The 15320-nt window shown below is 41.9% G+C and overlaps 1 protein-coding gene across 1 annotated transcript in view; it reads left to right on the top strand.

Moving 5' to 3' along the window:
• GLG1 (golgi glycoprotein 1) overlaps positions 1-15320 on the top strand; it is an 87339-nt gene that overhangs the window by 34016 nt on the left and 38003 nt on the right. The window contains exons 2-4 of the mRNA XM_059824699.1: positions 5176-5208; positions 8530-8616; positions 12608-12823. Of these exons, the coding sequence (XP_059680682.1) occupies positions 5176-5208; positions 8530-8616; positions 12608-12823 (336 nt within the window). The remainder of the gene's footprint in view (positions 1-5175; positions 5209-8529; positions 8617-12607; positions 12824-15320) is intronic.

Below are 15320 nucleotides of genomic sequence, written 5' to 3'. Positions count from 1 at the left end.
TTGTTAGGTGTTTGTGTATAACTTGTATTGTTAAGTTTGCATGAACTAGGAGTGCCTAACCAATGTGGAAATAACTATTCGGTCAAATGATTTGCAGCATTGCAGACTTTGGCTCTCTGTAAGTGGGGAAAAAATTATTTATGTGAAATAAGCAGAGTATATGGAAGCTAGGAGCTTGGTAACTTTGGTGCATATGATATATGCACAGTACCGTGCTGCAAACGGGCTTTTTTCAAAGCATGAATCTAAGTGTAGAGGTTTTTTTGCTGACATGACAACACTGGGTTTGTTTTTAGTACTAACAGTTCACTGGCGTTAGAGAGTATTTGAAGCTCAGCTTAACAAGTTTAACTTTTATTGCTCACTAAATGTGTCATTAAATTACGAAGTCTTCTCATCTGTTTTGAACTTAAATTATCACTGGTTTTAACTTTTTTTTATCACACATGACTCTTCCAGGATTGCAGGATGCGTGAAAACCGTTTACTGTAGCCATATGCTTGTTGGCACAGAGCTCCAGGATGTTTCAGTAGGTTTGAAGCATGGGTGGTTGTGTGATATGTGGTTTTTCTCCTTTTACAAAAGCTGTGTTGATTCTTGCCTAGACTACTGTATCTGCTCTTGTTTCCACAGATTCTTCTGCAGAATCATTTCTAGTGGTTGCCTCGGGAAGGGATCAGGTTTGCAGGAGGGTGGCTCCCTCCGATCTCTCTTTGATCACTACCTTGTGTCTAGCCTGTGCTGTTTTCTGGTGTCGTAAGTCTAGCTAGCTTGATACCTGTGGATTGAATCACTTTATTGTGAGTTTGCTGTCCCGGCTGGGTGTGTTCAGTGTGAAGGGATTGCTGTTATCTGTGGGAAGGACACAGCTGAGAAGCGATTTTCCCTTTATCAGCCTGATAGCCTCTTTGTTAGAAGCTCCTGGGTCAGCAGGCCTGCTCTGCTGTTTCTCTACAGGTATCAGTGATAAACGTGTGTGTTTAGGTCAGAGTGGAAAACTTCAGCGCTGTGGCTGGGAACCATGAGCTGCCTGTACTGCGTATCCATATGCACTGTGCTCTGTAGTGTATCATACGTGTGACAGTGCAATAAACTGGGGAACACTGGCAGTGGGGTTGGACTTGTGCCTACCCTCTCTTTCACGGGAAGGTAGCTGCTTTAGTTAGCATCCTTTCCTAACTGTCTTGTTTGATCTTTTCACAATCTGTTCCTGAATTTAGGGAGAGAACATCTGCTGGGTTCCTCCCATCCACAAGCCGGTTGCCTTTTTATTTTGCTTGTTTGCTCTATGCTGGTTCTCAGTGGTTTTTGCTTGAGCAGGTCCAAAGTCTGTTGTCTTCAATGCCTGAAGATTATCCATAGTTAGTATTTGAGATATGCCTGGGCCTTACTTTTCAGCAAGTGCGCTGCTACTCTTGCCTTAAAAGAATAGTGGCAATATCTGCTGTCATCCCCTGTTCTGCTCTAAGGAGGGATTAAAATTTGGGAATAAAGGCACCTGTGTGGTTGACTTCAGGCTCTTGTATTTGCATGACATTTGCAAGGGAGCAAAGGAAAGGAAGGTCAAGCAGCTGCTGGTGATTGAATTAATCCCTGCAAAGAGTTCTCCCAAGACCTTGAGTTTCATCTGCAGTAGTTGATTAGGATTCTTACCTTGCTTTTCAGAATCCAATGGTGTGAATTACTGTTTAAGGATGTGATGAAGTAAGACCAAATCAAGTCTGTTTTGTCCACACAGCTGAAAAGGGGGTCTGACTCAAGCTGTGGGGGTGACAGTAATTGTACCCTGGCAGTGTGCTCTTCACTCGATGGTGATGCACGACTCTGGTTCGTGATCTGTCTATGACTAGATAAGTATTACTGGAAAACAGCATGATGATGGTCTGTTTCTGAAGCTAAAACATTAGCGCCTTGTGCCTCCTTGAGCCCAGGTAGTGGTGGTGGGTTGCTCATTTGCTGTATAGTTTTGACCTAGTTTCATACTGCTGCTGAAACAGAGATTTAGAAAGGGCTGTCGCAGCTTGTTTCAGTGATTTGAGATCTGGTGGATGAGAAAAGGCACTGTTAAACACAACGGTGTTGACGACCTCATAGAATGGTGGTGATATGACTTCATACAAACCTTTGAATTTCCCTGTAGAGTTCACAATACTAATGCAGTACGATTTGTCTGTTGTGTGTGTTTTGAATGGAAGGAAATGCTTTTTCTGTTCAGGTTTTCTTATAGCTGGTACTTGTTCTCAGCTCTGCTTTTCCTGGGAGGTAGGAAGTGGTGTTCATGCTCTGGAATGTGAGTGTTAGTGCGCAAAGGAGTTTGGAGAGCTTTTTAGAGAACTGCAAAGGGAGGCAATATATTCCCACTGAAGCTGCTAAACAGCAAAAGCTTCTGTGAGCCCAGAGGCACATGTACTTTCCGTAAAGTCTGTTTTTAATCCTTCAATTAAGAGATGTAAGAGGAGTCCTTCTCCCTCACTAATCGGTGGAACGTCCTCCTTGCCGGCAGCTTCCTCTCCTAAAACGCCTCGACTAGCACACGGTGCCCATCTGGGCTGCTCTCCTCCTTCCCCTGCCGCGGGGTCTCTGAGCTGCCGTGTTCCTGAGGCTCACCACGTGGGAAGGACACAATGCAGCTTTTCTTGCTCCTCAACTTCTCTTAGTGGTAATTTGAAACTTACCTTTTTTTTCATGACTCCTGCTACACAAGCATACTGTTCTGAAACAGCTCTTGTTTGGAAAGTTTCTTGGGTGGATGTAGCGGATGGAGGGCCACGGGCTGTCTCCTTAGGAAGGCAGAACTGGAGCGGGTTGCACTGGGGAGATTTTCCTTCCCTTTCCTCAAACTCAGCCCTTCAGTTAATCAGACACAAGATTAAAAGAATTATTTTTCTCCTTTTGCTTCACTTAAGTTGGGAGAAGCAGGTCAGCATTGCCGTTAAACCCTCCTCTCCTACACTTGCCATGGTAAGAGGGAAGAAGGAGCACAGCTTTTAGCTAGCAGGTGGTCATCTTGTTCCACATTTAAAGGATTATTGGCTAGGTCTTATGCTTTTGCATATTTAAGTGCTGAACTGCGCATGTATGCGGTACTAAAGCTTAGTTAAGGTCCCGTTTAACTTCCATTACTCTTCTCAGAAGAATAAAGCTTGATTTCTCAGAGCTGAGGTTTGCTGCAGAGTGCAGGGAGGGCCGATATTTCAATGTGCAGTATTTTAATGTTGTGTATTTCAAGAAAAGCTTGTTTAAGCTTCCCGAGTCAGTGAGAACCAGTCTGTTATCTTCTTGGGCTCATCTTTCCAGAAAAACTGAGCTTTAATCTTTGGTGGATCTGAAGCAAAGGTTACTAGGCTGGAGGATGCAAAAATAACTGAAGCAACTGAAGGGTTTTGGGAAAGTGTGCTCTGGCCCTTACAAATTCTTCTGCTTGAAGATGTGTTAGTAAGTCCTGTCCTCTAGAGGAGAATTACACTGCTAGCCTATATATTTTTATAAAGAAACTACCCTTGACTAAAAGACTGAGGCAGCAACTTCAGTGAAGGGCATTCTGACTCTCAGCTTTTGAAATTAGCTTAGCCTAAAACCTCCGTCTGTTGCTGAATGATTAGGGTGGGTGCAGAAAATTAAGGAAAAAACCACCTTGCAAGTCATGATAATGTTGGTCTTAAAGGCTGCTTTAAAATAGCGCAATTTGGATGTCATCTTAGTTTTCAGTTGTGACGCTCAGTTTCTGCAGTCTGAGGATAATGAGCAGGTGTCTGCTGGCCTTTTAAAAAAAGTTGATATGCTGATTTTCAAATTTATGATTACTTTGGGAGACACAGTTTTAGATGGTGGCAGTCTGACCAAACTGCAATTAATTACTGTGATCCTTCAGGTACCGTTTTGGTTTTTATGTTCTAAGTGGAGAGGTAATTTCTGCCACTTCCTGCTCTACAAAATAAAAGTGCTTTACTTAATAATGACTGTAATTAAGGACTTGGAAACGTTTCCCATGCTCTCTTTTTCTCATAAACTTGTGTTCCTGCTCTCCGAAGCAGCAGCAATGGGGCAAGTGTTGGCGTAACACGTCGTGCAGCGGCAAACACTTGCACCGAAAAACTCTGCGGTATGTAGGCTGCTTGATTCCGAAACGGGTGAAATGCTACTTGTCTTACGTCAAATATCTGAGGTCTGACGTGTTAGCGTCAATGAAGTGTTTAAGCTTTGAGTGGTTTTGAGTGTCTGTGGTTCTTGGAGCATGCTGTCTGGCGTCTTAAATATCAGTGGAAGCAGAGACTTTGTGAGTCAGGGTTGATTTTTCTGTGGGTATGATGGGCACGGGGATTTTGTCCTGCGTTTGTGCTGTTTCGCTATGGAGATGAGATACGGATTTGTAGGATTAACTTTTTTTCAAGGAGTTCACCATTGAGAGAGCTTCTCGGGCTGGAAGGAGGACAGGATGGTTTGCAGCCGGAGTTCTTTCCAAAGCGGCTCCCCGGGGAGCGTAGGTGTTTCTCTCAAACACCCTAACTGGTCTGGTGGAGGCTGTGTGTTAGGACTTGTCAGCTGGATTGTCATGAGGACATAGCAGTACCTTCATTACTATAAAATAAAGAATACAGCGAGTAATTTGAAATGATGTATGAACATTGGATCTTACCAGGTTCTCGTGGTTGAAGGTGTAAATCTCAGGACTGCTTTGGACCGGCCCCTTTATGTACAGCTGAAAGAAAAGAGGTTGTCTCTCAAATGGGGAATACAAACACTTCGATCTGGGCCAGGGAAGCCAGTCCTACTGCCCTCCCTCAGTTGTATGCATGAAACATATTTTTCTTTAGAAATTTACTACAGCATCTTTGTTTTTTGCCACGGATGCTCTTAGTTTGGGCAATCGGGCCACACACAAGCATGTTCATTATGTTTTTGCAGCGTCTACATAAATGCTGCTACTCTTGTGTCATTTATGTTCTGTAGAGTTAAGACGGCATTGTGTCTAAAGTACCTGTTATTTTGATCTTTTTGGTATCAGATATCATCACTCTTACTATGCAGGTTTTAAAATTTCCTATCACTTATGTCAAATTGTTTCTTACGATGAAAACGAGCTGACAGTATGTTAGTTTCTATAAGTTTATACTCTTCTGTATGTTAAATGCATCACATCAGTAGTGAACTGACGCTCCTTTTTTCTCTTTTCAGCCAGATAATGAAATCTCTTCAGACTGCAATCACGTAAGTACTGCTTTGTTTTTACTCAGTCTCTAGCTATGGCATTTGCACCTTACATCCCTTACCAACCTTCAGTATTTTGCGTAGTTTGGTAGCTTGCAAAAGGCATTAATCAGGACACGTTTGGGTTTCTGTACTGGCCTGTGCAGGAGGAACACGAGGTGACTTCTTTAACCCAGTATAGACACTATGGTCTTACTGGAGACGTCAGAGCGGAACATATCTAAGAGCTTTATAAACTGTACTTGTGTATCAGAGGAGGATAGCAGACGTCTTTCCTATTTTATAGTTGGGGGGTGGTTCCCGTGAGTTACTGGGAGCAGCATGATGTGCTCCTTTTGGGAAAGATGTGAACGGTACTGAATTTAAACTCTTAATTTCAGCTGTTGAAGCCTTCTGTATTGCTTTCACAGCTGCTAAATTCTTAGACTTGCTTGGAAAATGCTGTGGGGGTGTGATATTTAGAGGCAGTTTGAACCACTTGGCTGGGTTTAGAACAGATTTCCTCTCGGCGCTGTGTTTAACAGTGAGCAAACTGTTAGCCAGTTTTCAGGCTGTCAAGCTGGCTCTTCAAATCCCGAGACTCTAAAAAAAAAAATCATCAGAGCTAAGGTTGGTATTAGGTTTCCTTTGGCTTCTCTCATTTGCATTCTGTTAGAATACACCGTATCAAGGTTCGTAATTGTTGGGTTAGCCCTGGACACAGACAAGTGCACGCCTCAATGACGGTCTTGGTTTCAGATGCTTGAGAACCTGTATTTTGGTTTATTATTGGAAGATATATTCCAGAAATGAAACCCGGCCATGCTGTACAACTAGTAATTTCCAACTGTGTTTATAAATTAACCTTTAGCACTGCGCTGCCTGACTTCATGGCAGCTGTAATTCTCTGTTGTGCAGGGTTGGATCAGGTGAAGGGCACATCATGTTTCTGTTTAAGTCTTTTTTTGAAAAAGCAAAGACTTCAGCAATTAAAACGTATCTACCTGACATTTAAATGTGCCAACAGAAATTACCGGAATGAAGAAGAAATTGAGAATTCTAGAAATCAAAGCTGGACCTTTCCTCTGCTGGATTAAATGACAGCGTCTCTTGCCACAAGGCAGATCTCAGGCTGCTGTGGATTACAGAAGCCATTCAGGAATAAGAAGTGTGGGCAAAGTCTCATTTTTCCCAGGCAGAAATTGAAGGGGAGTGATCAAAAGCTAGACCAGAGAGAGACGTCTCACTTTCCAAATGCTTTCTTTGCCCCTCTCTGCAGTCTTTGATAGTACAACTGCTGATCATCTCCAGGGAAAATACTGCCTAGCACTAAAATCTGGATTTTTAAGCTGCAAGTTTAACCTTCCTTCTGTCTGTGGGAAGGTTCCTTTGGAGAGCATCTCATTGCGAGACTCTCCAAAATTCAAGATTACAAATGCAGAGGTGTTGGACCTCATTCTTGTCCTTTTGATCCGGCTGGGAGAGCTCTACAGCATTCTTTGTGAGGATAGGTTCCCTGTTATTCACTTTTATCTATTAAACCTGTATCTCTACAACTTCTCCCTCTGAAATACCCTAGGATCCCATCATGTCCTCTTTTTTTTAACTTTTCACAACTCCACGATGTGAGGTGTGGAAGACAGTGCAGCTGTGCCGATTCCATTTTTACTTCTCTGTGTGTGCTTCCGCCCCTCTTGGAGATGATGTAAAACTGCTTTCCTTGTGTATGAGCATGTTTTTGTGTTTTCGTAGCATTTTGTTTACAATTGAAACTGCAAAATGAAGTTCGACCAAACTGTGTATTGCTTTGATATTTGATTTTGTCACAGAGGCAGGGTATTAGAAATTAATTTTTAAAACTACTTAATCTTAATGAAAAATGTTTAAATGCAACTTAAATTCTTAGAGAAAAACAGATGAGCTAGTAGAGCTTTTCTCAGGTAACATCTCAGCTATTTATTTGCTGGGGTTTTGCTATCTTACCCTGTATTTTTACTTTATGGTGCCTCAGGAGGACATCTGGGATGTCTATGGATCTGCAGAGTGTGACTTGCCCAAGATTGATTCTTGCACAATGACCAAATGCATCGGGGCTCCAATGTGAGCTCATCTCTGGCTCCTAGAAGAACAGTCATCCTTATCGAGGCATTTTGCAGTCTATAACCTTGTTGTGGTTTAGTCCCAGCCGGCAACTAAGCACCACACAGCTGCTCGCTCACTCCCCCCAGGTGGGATGGGGGAGAGAATCGGAAGAGTAAAAGTGAGAACTCGTGGGTTGAGATAAAGACAGTTTAATAAGCAAAGCAAAAGCCACGCAAGGAAGCAAAGCAAAACAAGGAATTTGTCCACCGCTTCCCATGGGCAGGCAGGTGTTCAGCTATCTGCAGGAAAGCAGGGCTCCATCATGTGTAACGGTTGCTTGGGAAGACAAACACCATTATTCCGAATGTCCCACCCTTTCCTTCTTCTTCCCCCAGCTTTATATGCTGAGCATGACATTGTATGGTCTGGAATATCCCTTTGGTCAGTTGGGGTCAGCTGTCCCGCCTGTGTCCCCTCCCAATTTCTTGTGCCTACTCACTGGTGGGGCAGTGTGAGGAGCAGAAAAGACCTTGACTGTGTGTAAGCACTGCTCAGCAGTAACTAAAACACGCCTGCTTTATCAACACTGTTTCCAGCACAAATCTAAAACACAGCCCCATACTAGCTGCTGTGAAGAAAGTTAACTCTATCCCAGCCCAAACCAGCACAAACCTCTAACGTATCATGGTGCTTAGCAAGAGAGAGAACCTCCTGTAGGTTTGAAATATATCTGCATCCAAAAAGTTGTCTGGTCGCAGCCCCTCACAGAAGGAAGTGAATAAGGGACCAGCTGCATTGTTGTCCCTTTTTTGCTAGGCTTTTATTAGGTTTTCAGCATGAAATCTGCTCATATTGAGGACTTGATTTTTGTTCGATCATTTGCACCAGGCAGACAAGCCATGGCACAGAAAGGTGTGGTGGGCTAAAGACGTTGCTAAATATGCAGGAGGTAGCAAGTTACAGCTTTCATTGTTTTATCCTTTCAGTTATGAAATTGTCTTAGATATATTTCCTTTTAATGAGTCAGCTCATGACCGTATGGAGAGATTTTTAACAGTCTGAATTTGTTCAAGATGAGAAAATTATTGCAGAAATGAAGGGACAAAGTTGTTGTCAAGGAGACTTTGCATTGATTGTGGCACTGTAGAAGGGTGATGATACAGATTCGGAATAAATGTTTCATTCTTTTCTGAAGCAAAATATTTGTCATTCTCTATGGAAAGCTCTTAAACGCCCTTTCTGCAAATGCTCTCTCTATAGCTCTTGTGGAACTACAAGCTGAACCTGACTACAGATCCGAAGTTTGAATCCGTGGCCAGAGAAGTCTGCAAGTCCACTATTGCAGAGGTAAGCCAGAAGAAAGGCATGGCTGCTGTTGTGGCACTAGGGTGTTTGTCATTTCTTTGTCACAGTGAATGAGTGTGCAAATAATGTTTTGGGGTTGGGGAAGCGCTAGTCTTATATGCCAATTACTAGGCGTAATCGATTCAATCTCCTTGCGGAAAAAGCCAGTTACCTTAGTGGTGCTAGGCAAAGAGGTGGGGGAAAGAAATGATAAACCAACAACCCATCGGCTCTTACCTGACCTTTTGTCAGAAATATGTTGTGGATTGGATTTGTCCCCTCTTTATCGAGTGCTGGACAACTGTAGCAGTGTTGCTATAGCAGGGGTTCCACTGAATAAGGCTGGTTTTGGATTGTATCTCGCTAGCAGAGAGGATGAGCACGTAGACATCAAATGATGAATCATTCTTTTTTTTTTTTTCTTCGAGGCTCAAAGTTTAATTACTCTAAGGACTGTCTGTTAGGAGCTTCCTCTTCTTAGGTTGCACTAGGGGTTAGTCCTCTGTATCTCAAGCATCAACACACCTCAGCCCAGCTTCAAAGATTACTTGATGAATCATTTCTTTCCTTGTGCTCATGCTGGAGCTCTTGAGGCTGTGTGCTCAGCCACGCAGGAGCTGACTGAGCTGAGGTTTTTTCCTTTTGGTTGGGGTTGTTTTCAGCCAGACTTCAGGGGAAGCAGTGGAACCAAGGCTCTTCACAGCAGTACTGGCTTCAGCTGACTTAATTCAGTAATTAAACCGTGCTCTGAAAAACATTATTTGTATATCCACCAGAATAACTTCACCTACCCATAAACCTGCTTTTTAAAAAAAACATTGTTTGCTCTAGATGATGGCCCCTTTGTGGCTTTTAAAGTAGGTTTTCTTGAAAGACAATCAGTTGCATGAATAGCAGATTCTCTCTCCAACCGCAGTTTGTGTTGGCAGTTTATTTTCCTTAGGTCTAGCTTTCAGTGGGGCAGACTTGCCTATGAGACAAGAAGAATATGTCAGTGCTCAGAGCAGGTTTGGGATGAGTTGTTCCCCAAGTCCTCACGTTTTGATGGAACCACCTACGTGGTTGCCCCTTCTTTACAAAGTTTTCGTTTGAGAGGAAGACACGGAGATCTGTGAAATTGAGGATGTCAACAGCAGCCTGGCTCCAAAAGTTTGGGAACGAGTAGTGTAGTTGAGGGGTACTTGATTTTTTTTCTTCATGGCCTGCTGGGCTGCTGCTTCCCCTTCTCAGCACCAGCTGAGGAGCGGTAAGAATAGCAGTAGTGGGAAACCGTTATTTAGTATAAGGAGAGATCAAGAAAACAGTTAATACAAGTAGGCTAGACTACTAAACAGTGGAAGGAAAACAGCTTGCATCGAAGGGTGACGTTGTGTTTGGAGTTCAGTAACTCCCAAAAGCAAACACTGTGAAATCTGTCAAAGCTCACTTTTTGCAATCATAGGGAAGATTATATTTTTCTGGTTTATGTCATATAGCTGCTGCAGAATTTTTACAACCAAGGCATTCTTGAAAATGCTCTTAACAGTCTGTTTAATTACCGCTTTTGTACGGTGACAGTCTGGCATTGTTGTAAATGATGCCTTCTAAATCTGGGATGTGATGTCTAAAAGCAGTGGGAAGAGCGTAGCATTTTAGCTGTACATTAACCACCAGTCTTCCTCTTCTAATTGTGGTGAAAGATAACATGGACTGCTGGTATTTTGCCATTTGGTGAGTAGTTTTTATTGAAAGAAAAAAGAAAAGTTGTACAAGTAACAATAATCTTATGTGTTTGACATTCTGATACTTAATACTTAGGCAGGTGCATAAACTATTCCACTGATTTTTAAAAAAATTTCAAAACCACTCTTTAAAACTAACGTGTGTAGTGGGAATATACTGCTAACGTACAGTATTAGCCTATTAATATTTTTCTTTAATTCGCGCTAACTGGTAGGTGTTTTCTTGCTGGTGACTGAGCTCTGATTTTTAAGTATCACTTTGTATTAAAAACAATACGAAACTAGAAGAGTAGTTTTTAGGAAAAGTCATTTGGGAATTGGTGACTGTCCTGACCAGGTACATTCTGAAAAGTCCACCTTTAATTTTACCGGCTAAATATAGATTTAAATATCCACTTTTTTCCTCAACTGTTGCGATTTTATAAGTTCTGGCAATAATTTTAATCTAGAATTCTAGTTGGCTACCAGATACTGGTGGTTTTTTCAGAAGTGGCCAGGCAATAACATGATTGCTTGGTCTTTTACTCAGCTCGCTGGCTCAGGCCAGGGAGCTCTGGGGCTGTTTCCAAAGCCAGGCTCTTCCAAAAACAGCATGTTGCCGTTGTGTGCTGGTTTGGCTCATGGTACTTGAGCTGAAGTAGGGCCAAACCGAAGATGCAGCCTTCTCGGAGAAAGCTTGCTCAACTCTCCCCCTTTCACCCTGCAATGAATCATACGTGTTTTCGCTTCAAAATGTATTTAATGCCCTATCTATAACAATTATGTTGAGCTTAGTAACTATGTTTTCCTAATCGCTACATAGATTAAATACAAAATGTTATACCAGCCTACATCTGCCTTCAAATAATGCTGTTTAAAGTGTTGCATGTTTTATTTGTTATATAGAAAGTAATGGCTTCAATAAGCTGAGGCAGAGAGACATCTGTTTTATTCGTCTAGTCTGACCCTGTACGAGTCTGTCACAGGACGCCCTGAGTTAATGCTTGGTTGAATTAGAATATATCTTTAGAATCTAGAGACGGCTCGCCATTTTTTAAGATTTCCAGTATAAAGATTCCAGCTTGTTATTTGAGAACTGATAAAATGGTTCCCTGCCTCTTGCCTTAGCGTTGCCCTTGCTTGGTATCTGAACCCGCCTGGATTATTGATTGCCATGGATCTCCCTTTAGATTGATGAGCCCTTCAGTATTTGTACAGGAACAAATCTTTGATGTAATCAAGTGAACCCGTGTATCTATTGCTTGAAAAACTGTCACCGCTGAACTTTAGCGTCTGGCTGTCAAGCCTGCTTTCTGCGTCATTACGGCTGCAGTTTTCAGCGTACTCCTGGACAGGGGACACAAGAACGGGGCAAGTATTTCAACACGGGCTTCCCAGGGTTAAAAAGAGTCTGCGTAACCTTGGTACTCCTTGGAGCAATGCATTGCGCTGCTCTTATCGCCAGATTCCTCGGGGAGCATCCTTAACTGATAAGTAACCATGTTTTCCCCTTCCTTTGGAAAGACGCTGTCAAAACTGCCTGCATCTTTTACTTCCAAAGGTGACGGTTTTGGCTTTACTGTCTGCTTCCCTGAGCAGCGCAGGCTGTGATTTATACTGGGGACCTGTCTGTTCATGTACACTGCTTTTCCCATCCCTGCACAGCTTTCAGCTTTTGTTAGCCGTGATTTTTATCTTTTTTTAGACCACTGAGTAAAATGGTTTAGTACCAACAATCAGTTCCTGTAAGAGCCTGATAAAAATGAATTTGATGATGATTTTCCTTTATAGTCATGTTCAGCTTCCAGCAAGTTATAAACAGTTCAATAAATATTGTGTGGACTTCTAGTCTCACTTCTAGCCAAAATGTTATATTGCACGAGGTCAGGTGGCTAATGGGGGTCCAAGTATGATTTAGTGATGTTGTAATATGCCCGGTTTTCTAAATAAAGGTTTGTCAAACTAGCACTTTTCCTACAAATCCACTTGATTGCAGGGGTTCAATGTGATTATTATGAAAGATGATTATTGAGCAAGAGGGTTTATAATCCTCAAGGTCGCTGCGTTTGCTTTCTTCAGATACTGGCACAAATGAGGTATTTCTCATTTCTGAAATATTTTCATGTATTCTGACTTACTTAAAATCAAACTAAAGCCTAGAGGGTTTCTTTGCCAGCAGATTTTGAAGCTACAGATGCAAGTTTCTTTGAGGATTTTTTTTTTTTTTTAAGAAAAAAGGTTCAATTCAGTAGCTGCAGCCGCTGTATTTTTATTACTTTTTTTTTTTTCAACAGATCAAGGAGTGTGCAGATGAACCAGTTGGTAAAGGCTTCTTGGTGTCTTGTTTGGTGGATCACAGAGGCAACATCACTGAATATCAGTGCCATCAGTACATCACCAAAATGACAGCCATTATCTTCAGCGATTATCGGTTGATCTGTGGCTTCATGGATGACTGCAAGGCTGACATCAATCTCCTGAAATGTGGCAGCATTCGACCTGGAGAAAAGGTATCCAGAGAACATGTAGATTGTCAATAGGCTTGTGAAAGTCATTCACTTAAGGAAACGTATGTGGAGGCTCTGCAATAGTATTATTGTCTTACTTGCAACTGGGAAAATACATGGCATATCTCATCTGTCTGAAAAGGGTGATGTCCCGATTCTGCGGAGTTCTTTTTTAATAGATATGCATTCATTCCTCTATGAGGGACTGCTATTCAGAGATGGCTTTCATTTGTCTTTCCTTACCGCACTACAGGTGATCTGGTAGCTAGTTGTGTTTTTGATCACGCTCCGTCAATCTTGACTTGATACGATGAGTCCGAACAATAGATTTAAGCAGACCTATTGCTAGGCTTATTTCACAGCCTGGTCGGATCTGGCGCAGGAAGGTTATCAAGGTGATGTGGCCTGTGCTATAACCCTTTCTGCTTTCTCAGGCCATAGTAGATAGACTGGATCAAGAGCTTTTAACTGTTTGCTTCCCTTTCCCCTGCCCACCCAGAAATGGTTGAAGGGCACGTAGTACCTAGTGTCAAGTTTTAGTAGTACAGACTTACTAACACTGTACTGGTTTTACCAAATCAATGTTCTTTTTGCCATATGAGACTTAAGCAGAGGTTGATGCAAAGAACAGTTTGTGGTGACTAGATGTGGGGTTATTTTCAAGGCACTGTCTTTCCCTGTTTACTTCAGCATAGCTAATGCAGACAGCAATTATGTAGTGCTGCAGGAACGAGTGGGTTCTTTTATGGTACGTTTTTATGTTTAGGGATAAAGTTAAAATTAGCCTATTAACTTTTTACAGTGCTTCTTAAATTATAGCTCTTATGCTTTTAAGGATTAGTCTCTTAAATCACCTGTTAATGAGGAGGCATATAACAAAAAATATATACACTTTTTTTGGTTAAAAAAAATAATTTCCTAGTTGTTTGAGATTTTTAGCTGCTGTAAGCAGCTTCACATGCATAGCGTATTAAATTGAAGTGGTAGTGTATTCCAGAAGACTTAACTGAACAACGGAAAGCACAAAAATAAAGACTTGCTTTCAAGAAGAAAAGCAACCATAGCAGTGGGAGGAACTTGCAGGCACCACAGGTTCAGACTGGTGACAGCAGAGTAACTTGCTTTCTCCATAAGGTAAAGGCTCTCTCCTAGTACTGAGCTGAAGGACCTCATGAAATGAGAAATTGCTTTTAACAATCAGTATAGAATCAGAAGTGGAATACGGGAGTCCTGGGTGTCAGGTCTGCACATTACCTGTGGCTTGACCGAATTAAAACAAATTGCAATACTTATGGTAGCGCTGAGGGGTACAGTAGAGTGGATTTCGTGAGCATAAGCCAAATTTCATACAGTAGAAGTGAAACCAATGCTGGCAGGCTTGTGTGCAGAACTGTGCATAACCCACCGTGTTGGTTGCAGAAGTTAAGATGGGTGAAGGGTTGAGGATGGCCGGGCTAAGGTCAGGAGGCACCTGGGAGAGAGAAACCAGTGCAAACTTTGGGTCACCCGATTTTTGTGGGATAGCAAAACCAGTCACTAACCAAACTTCTATGGGGGTTAGTGCGGTTTATACATATTCCTCACTTTCTTGGTACCCAACCCAGAATATTTTGCCTTGGTTTGTGAAAGTGTCGCAGCCTGTCATATGATGTCTTTTGTTATGCTGTCATCCTTGGCGCTTAGAGCAATTGAAGTATTTTATACTGCTATGGAAACAGCTATAAATGGCTATGCAAGCATTTCTTTTGTTGGTGTTCTCTTCTATCCCTTTTCTGCTATGGAGAAATCTCATCTAATTTGCTCCCATCAGATGCTGGTTCAGGTTTTTATTTCCACGCTGTAGCTTCTCAGAGTTGCCTGTAGAGAAACAGTCATTACCCTTTTGTGTGACTGAACGTAATGGTAAAATTTAATAAATAGGACCTGGACACCTGAGCAGGAAGATGGGGAAAGAGATTAATCTCTTTTTTTTTTTTATGGAAATAAGTGTTGCTAGACCACTAACTCCATCCACATCAGACAGCTAGGAGGTTGCAGTATGATAGCTTCATCATAGTAGCTGGGATAAACTGGCATTTTTAACTGTAAAAGGCACTTTCGTAGGTATTCTAGAATTACACTACTTCTTGAAGCCCCTCTGCTAGCTAACCATTTTCCTTTCTATACCTCCTTTTTTTTTAGCTTGCTTTCTGCTTCCTAATTGAATTCTCTTCCTGCTGGGTTTGTTGCTTCTGATGTGATGTTTTCTGTGCTTTCTTTTCCACGTTTCTTGTTGGTTTTCTGCTCTGTAAGAGCAATAAAGTTCAGTTTAGAAGTCTCGATCTGACTGTAGACTTCATTTTGCTGTATATAACAGAAAGGCTGCAGATGTGTCACTTGAAAGCATTAAGTTTTGCAATATGCCTGTTTTGTGGAATTTGGGGGTTTTTTTTCTTCCAATTAATGGAGAAATATTTAATAGTCGTTTCAGTCACCTTTCCAGCTGGCTGTTGTGCTTAAT

Source organism: Gavia stellata, chromosome 15, assembly GCF_030936135.1.
Source record: "Gavia stellata isolate bGavSte3 chromosome 15, bGavSte3.hap2, whole genome shotgun sequence".
Lineage (NCBI taxonomy): Eukaryota > Metazoa > Chordata > Aves > Gaviiformes > Gaviidae > Gavia > Gavia stellata.
Note: the sequence above shows the minus strand (reverse complement) of the source record. Positions and strands in the feature narration are given on the sequence as shown.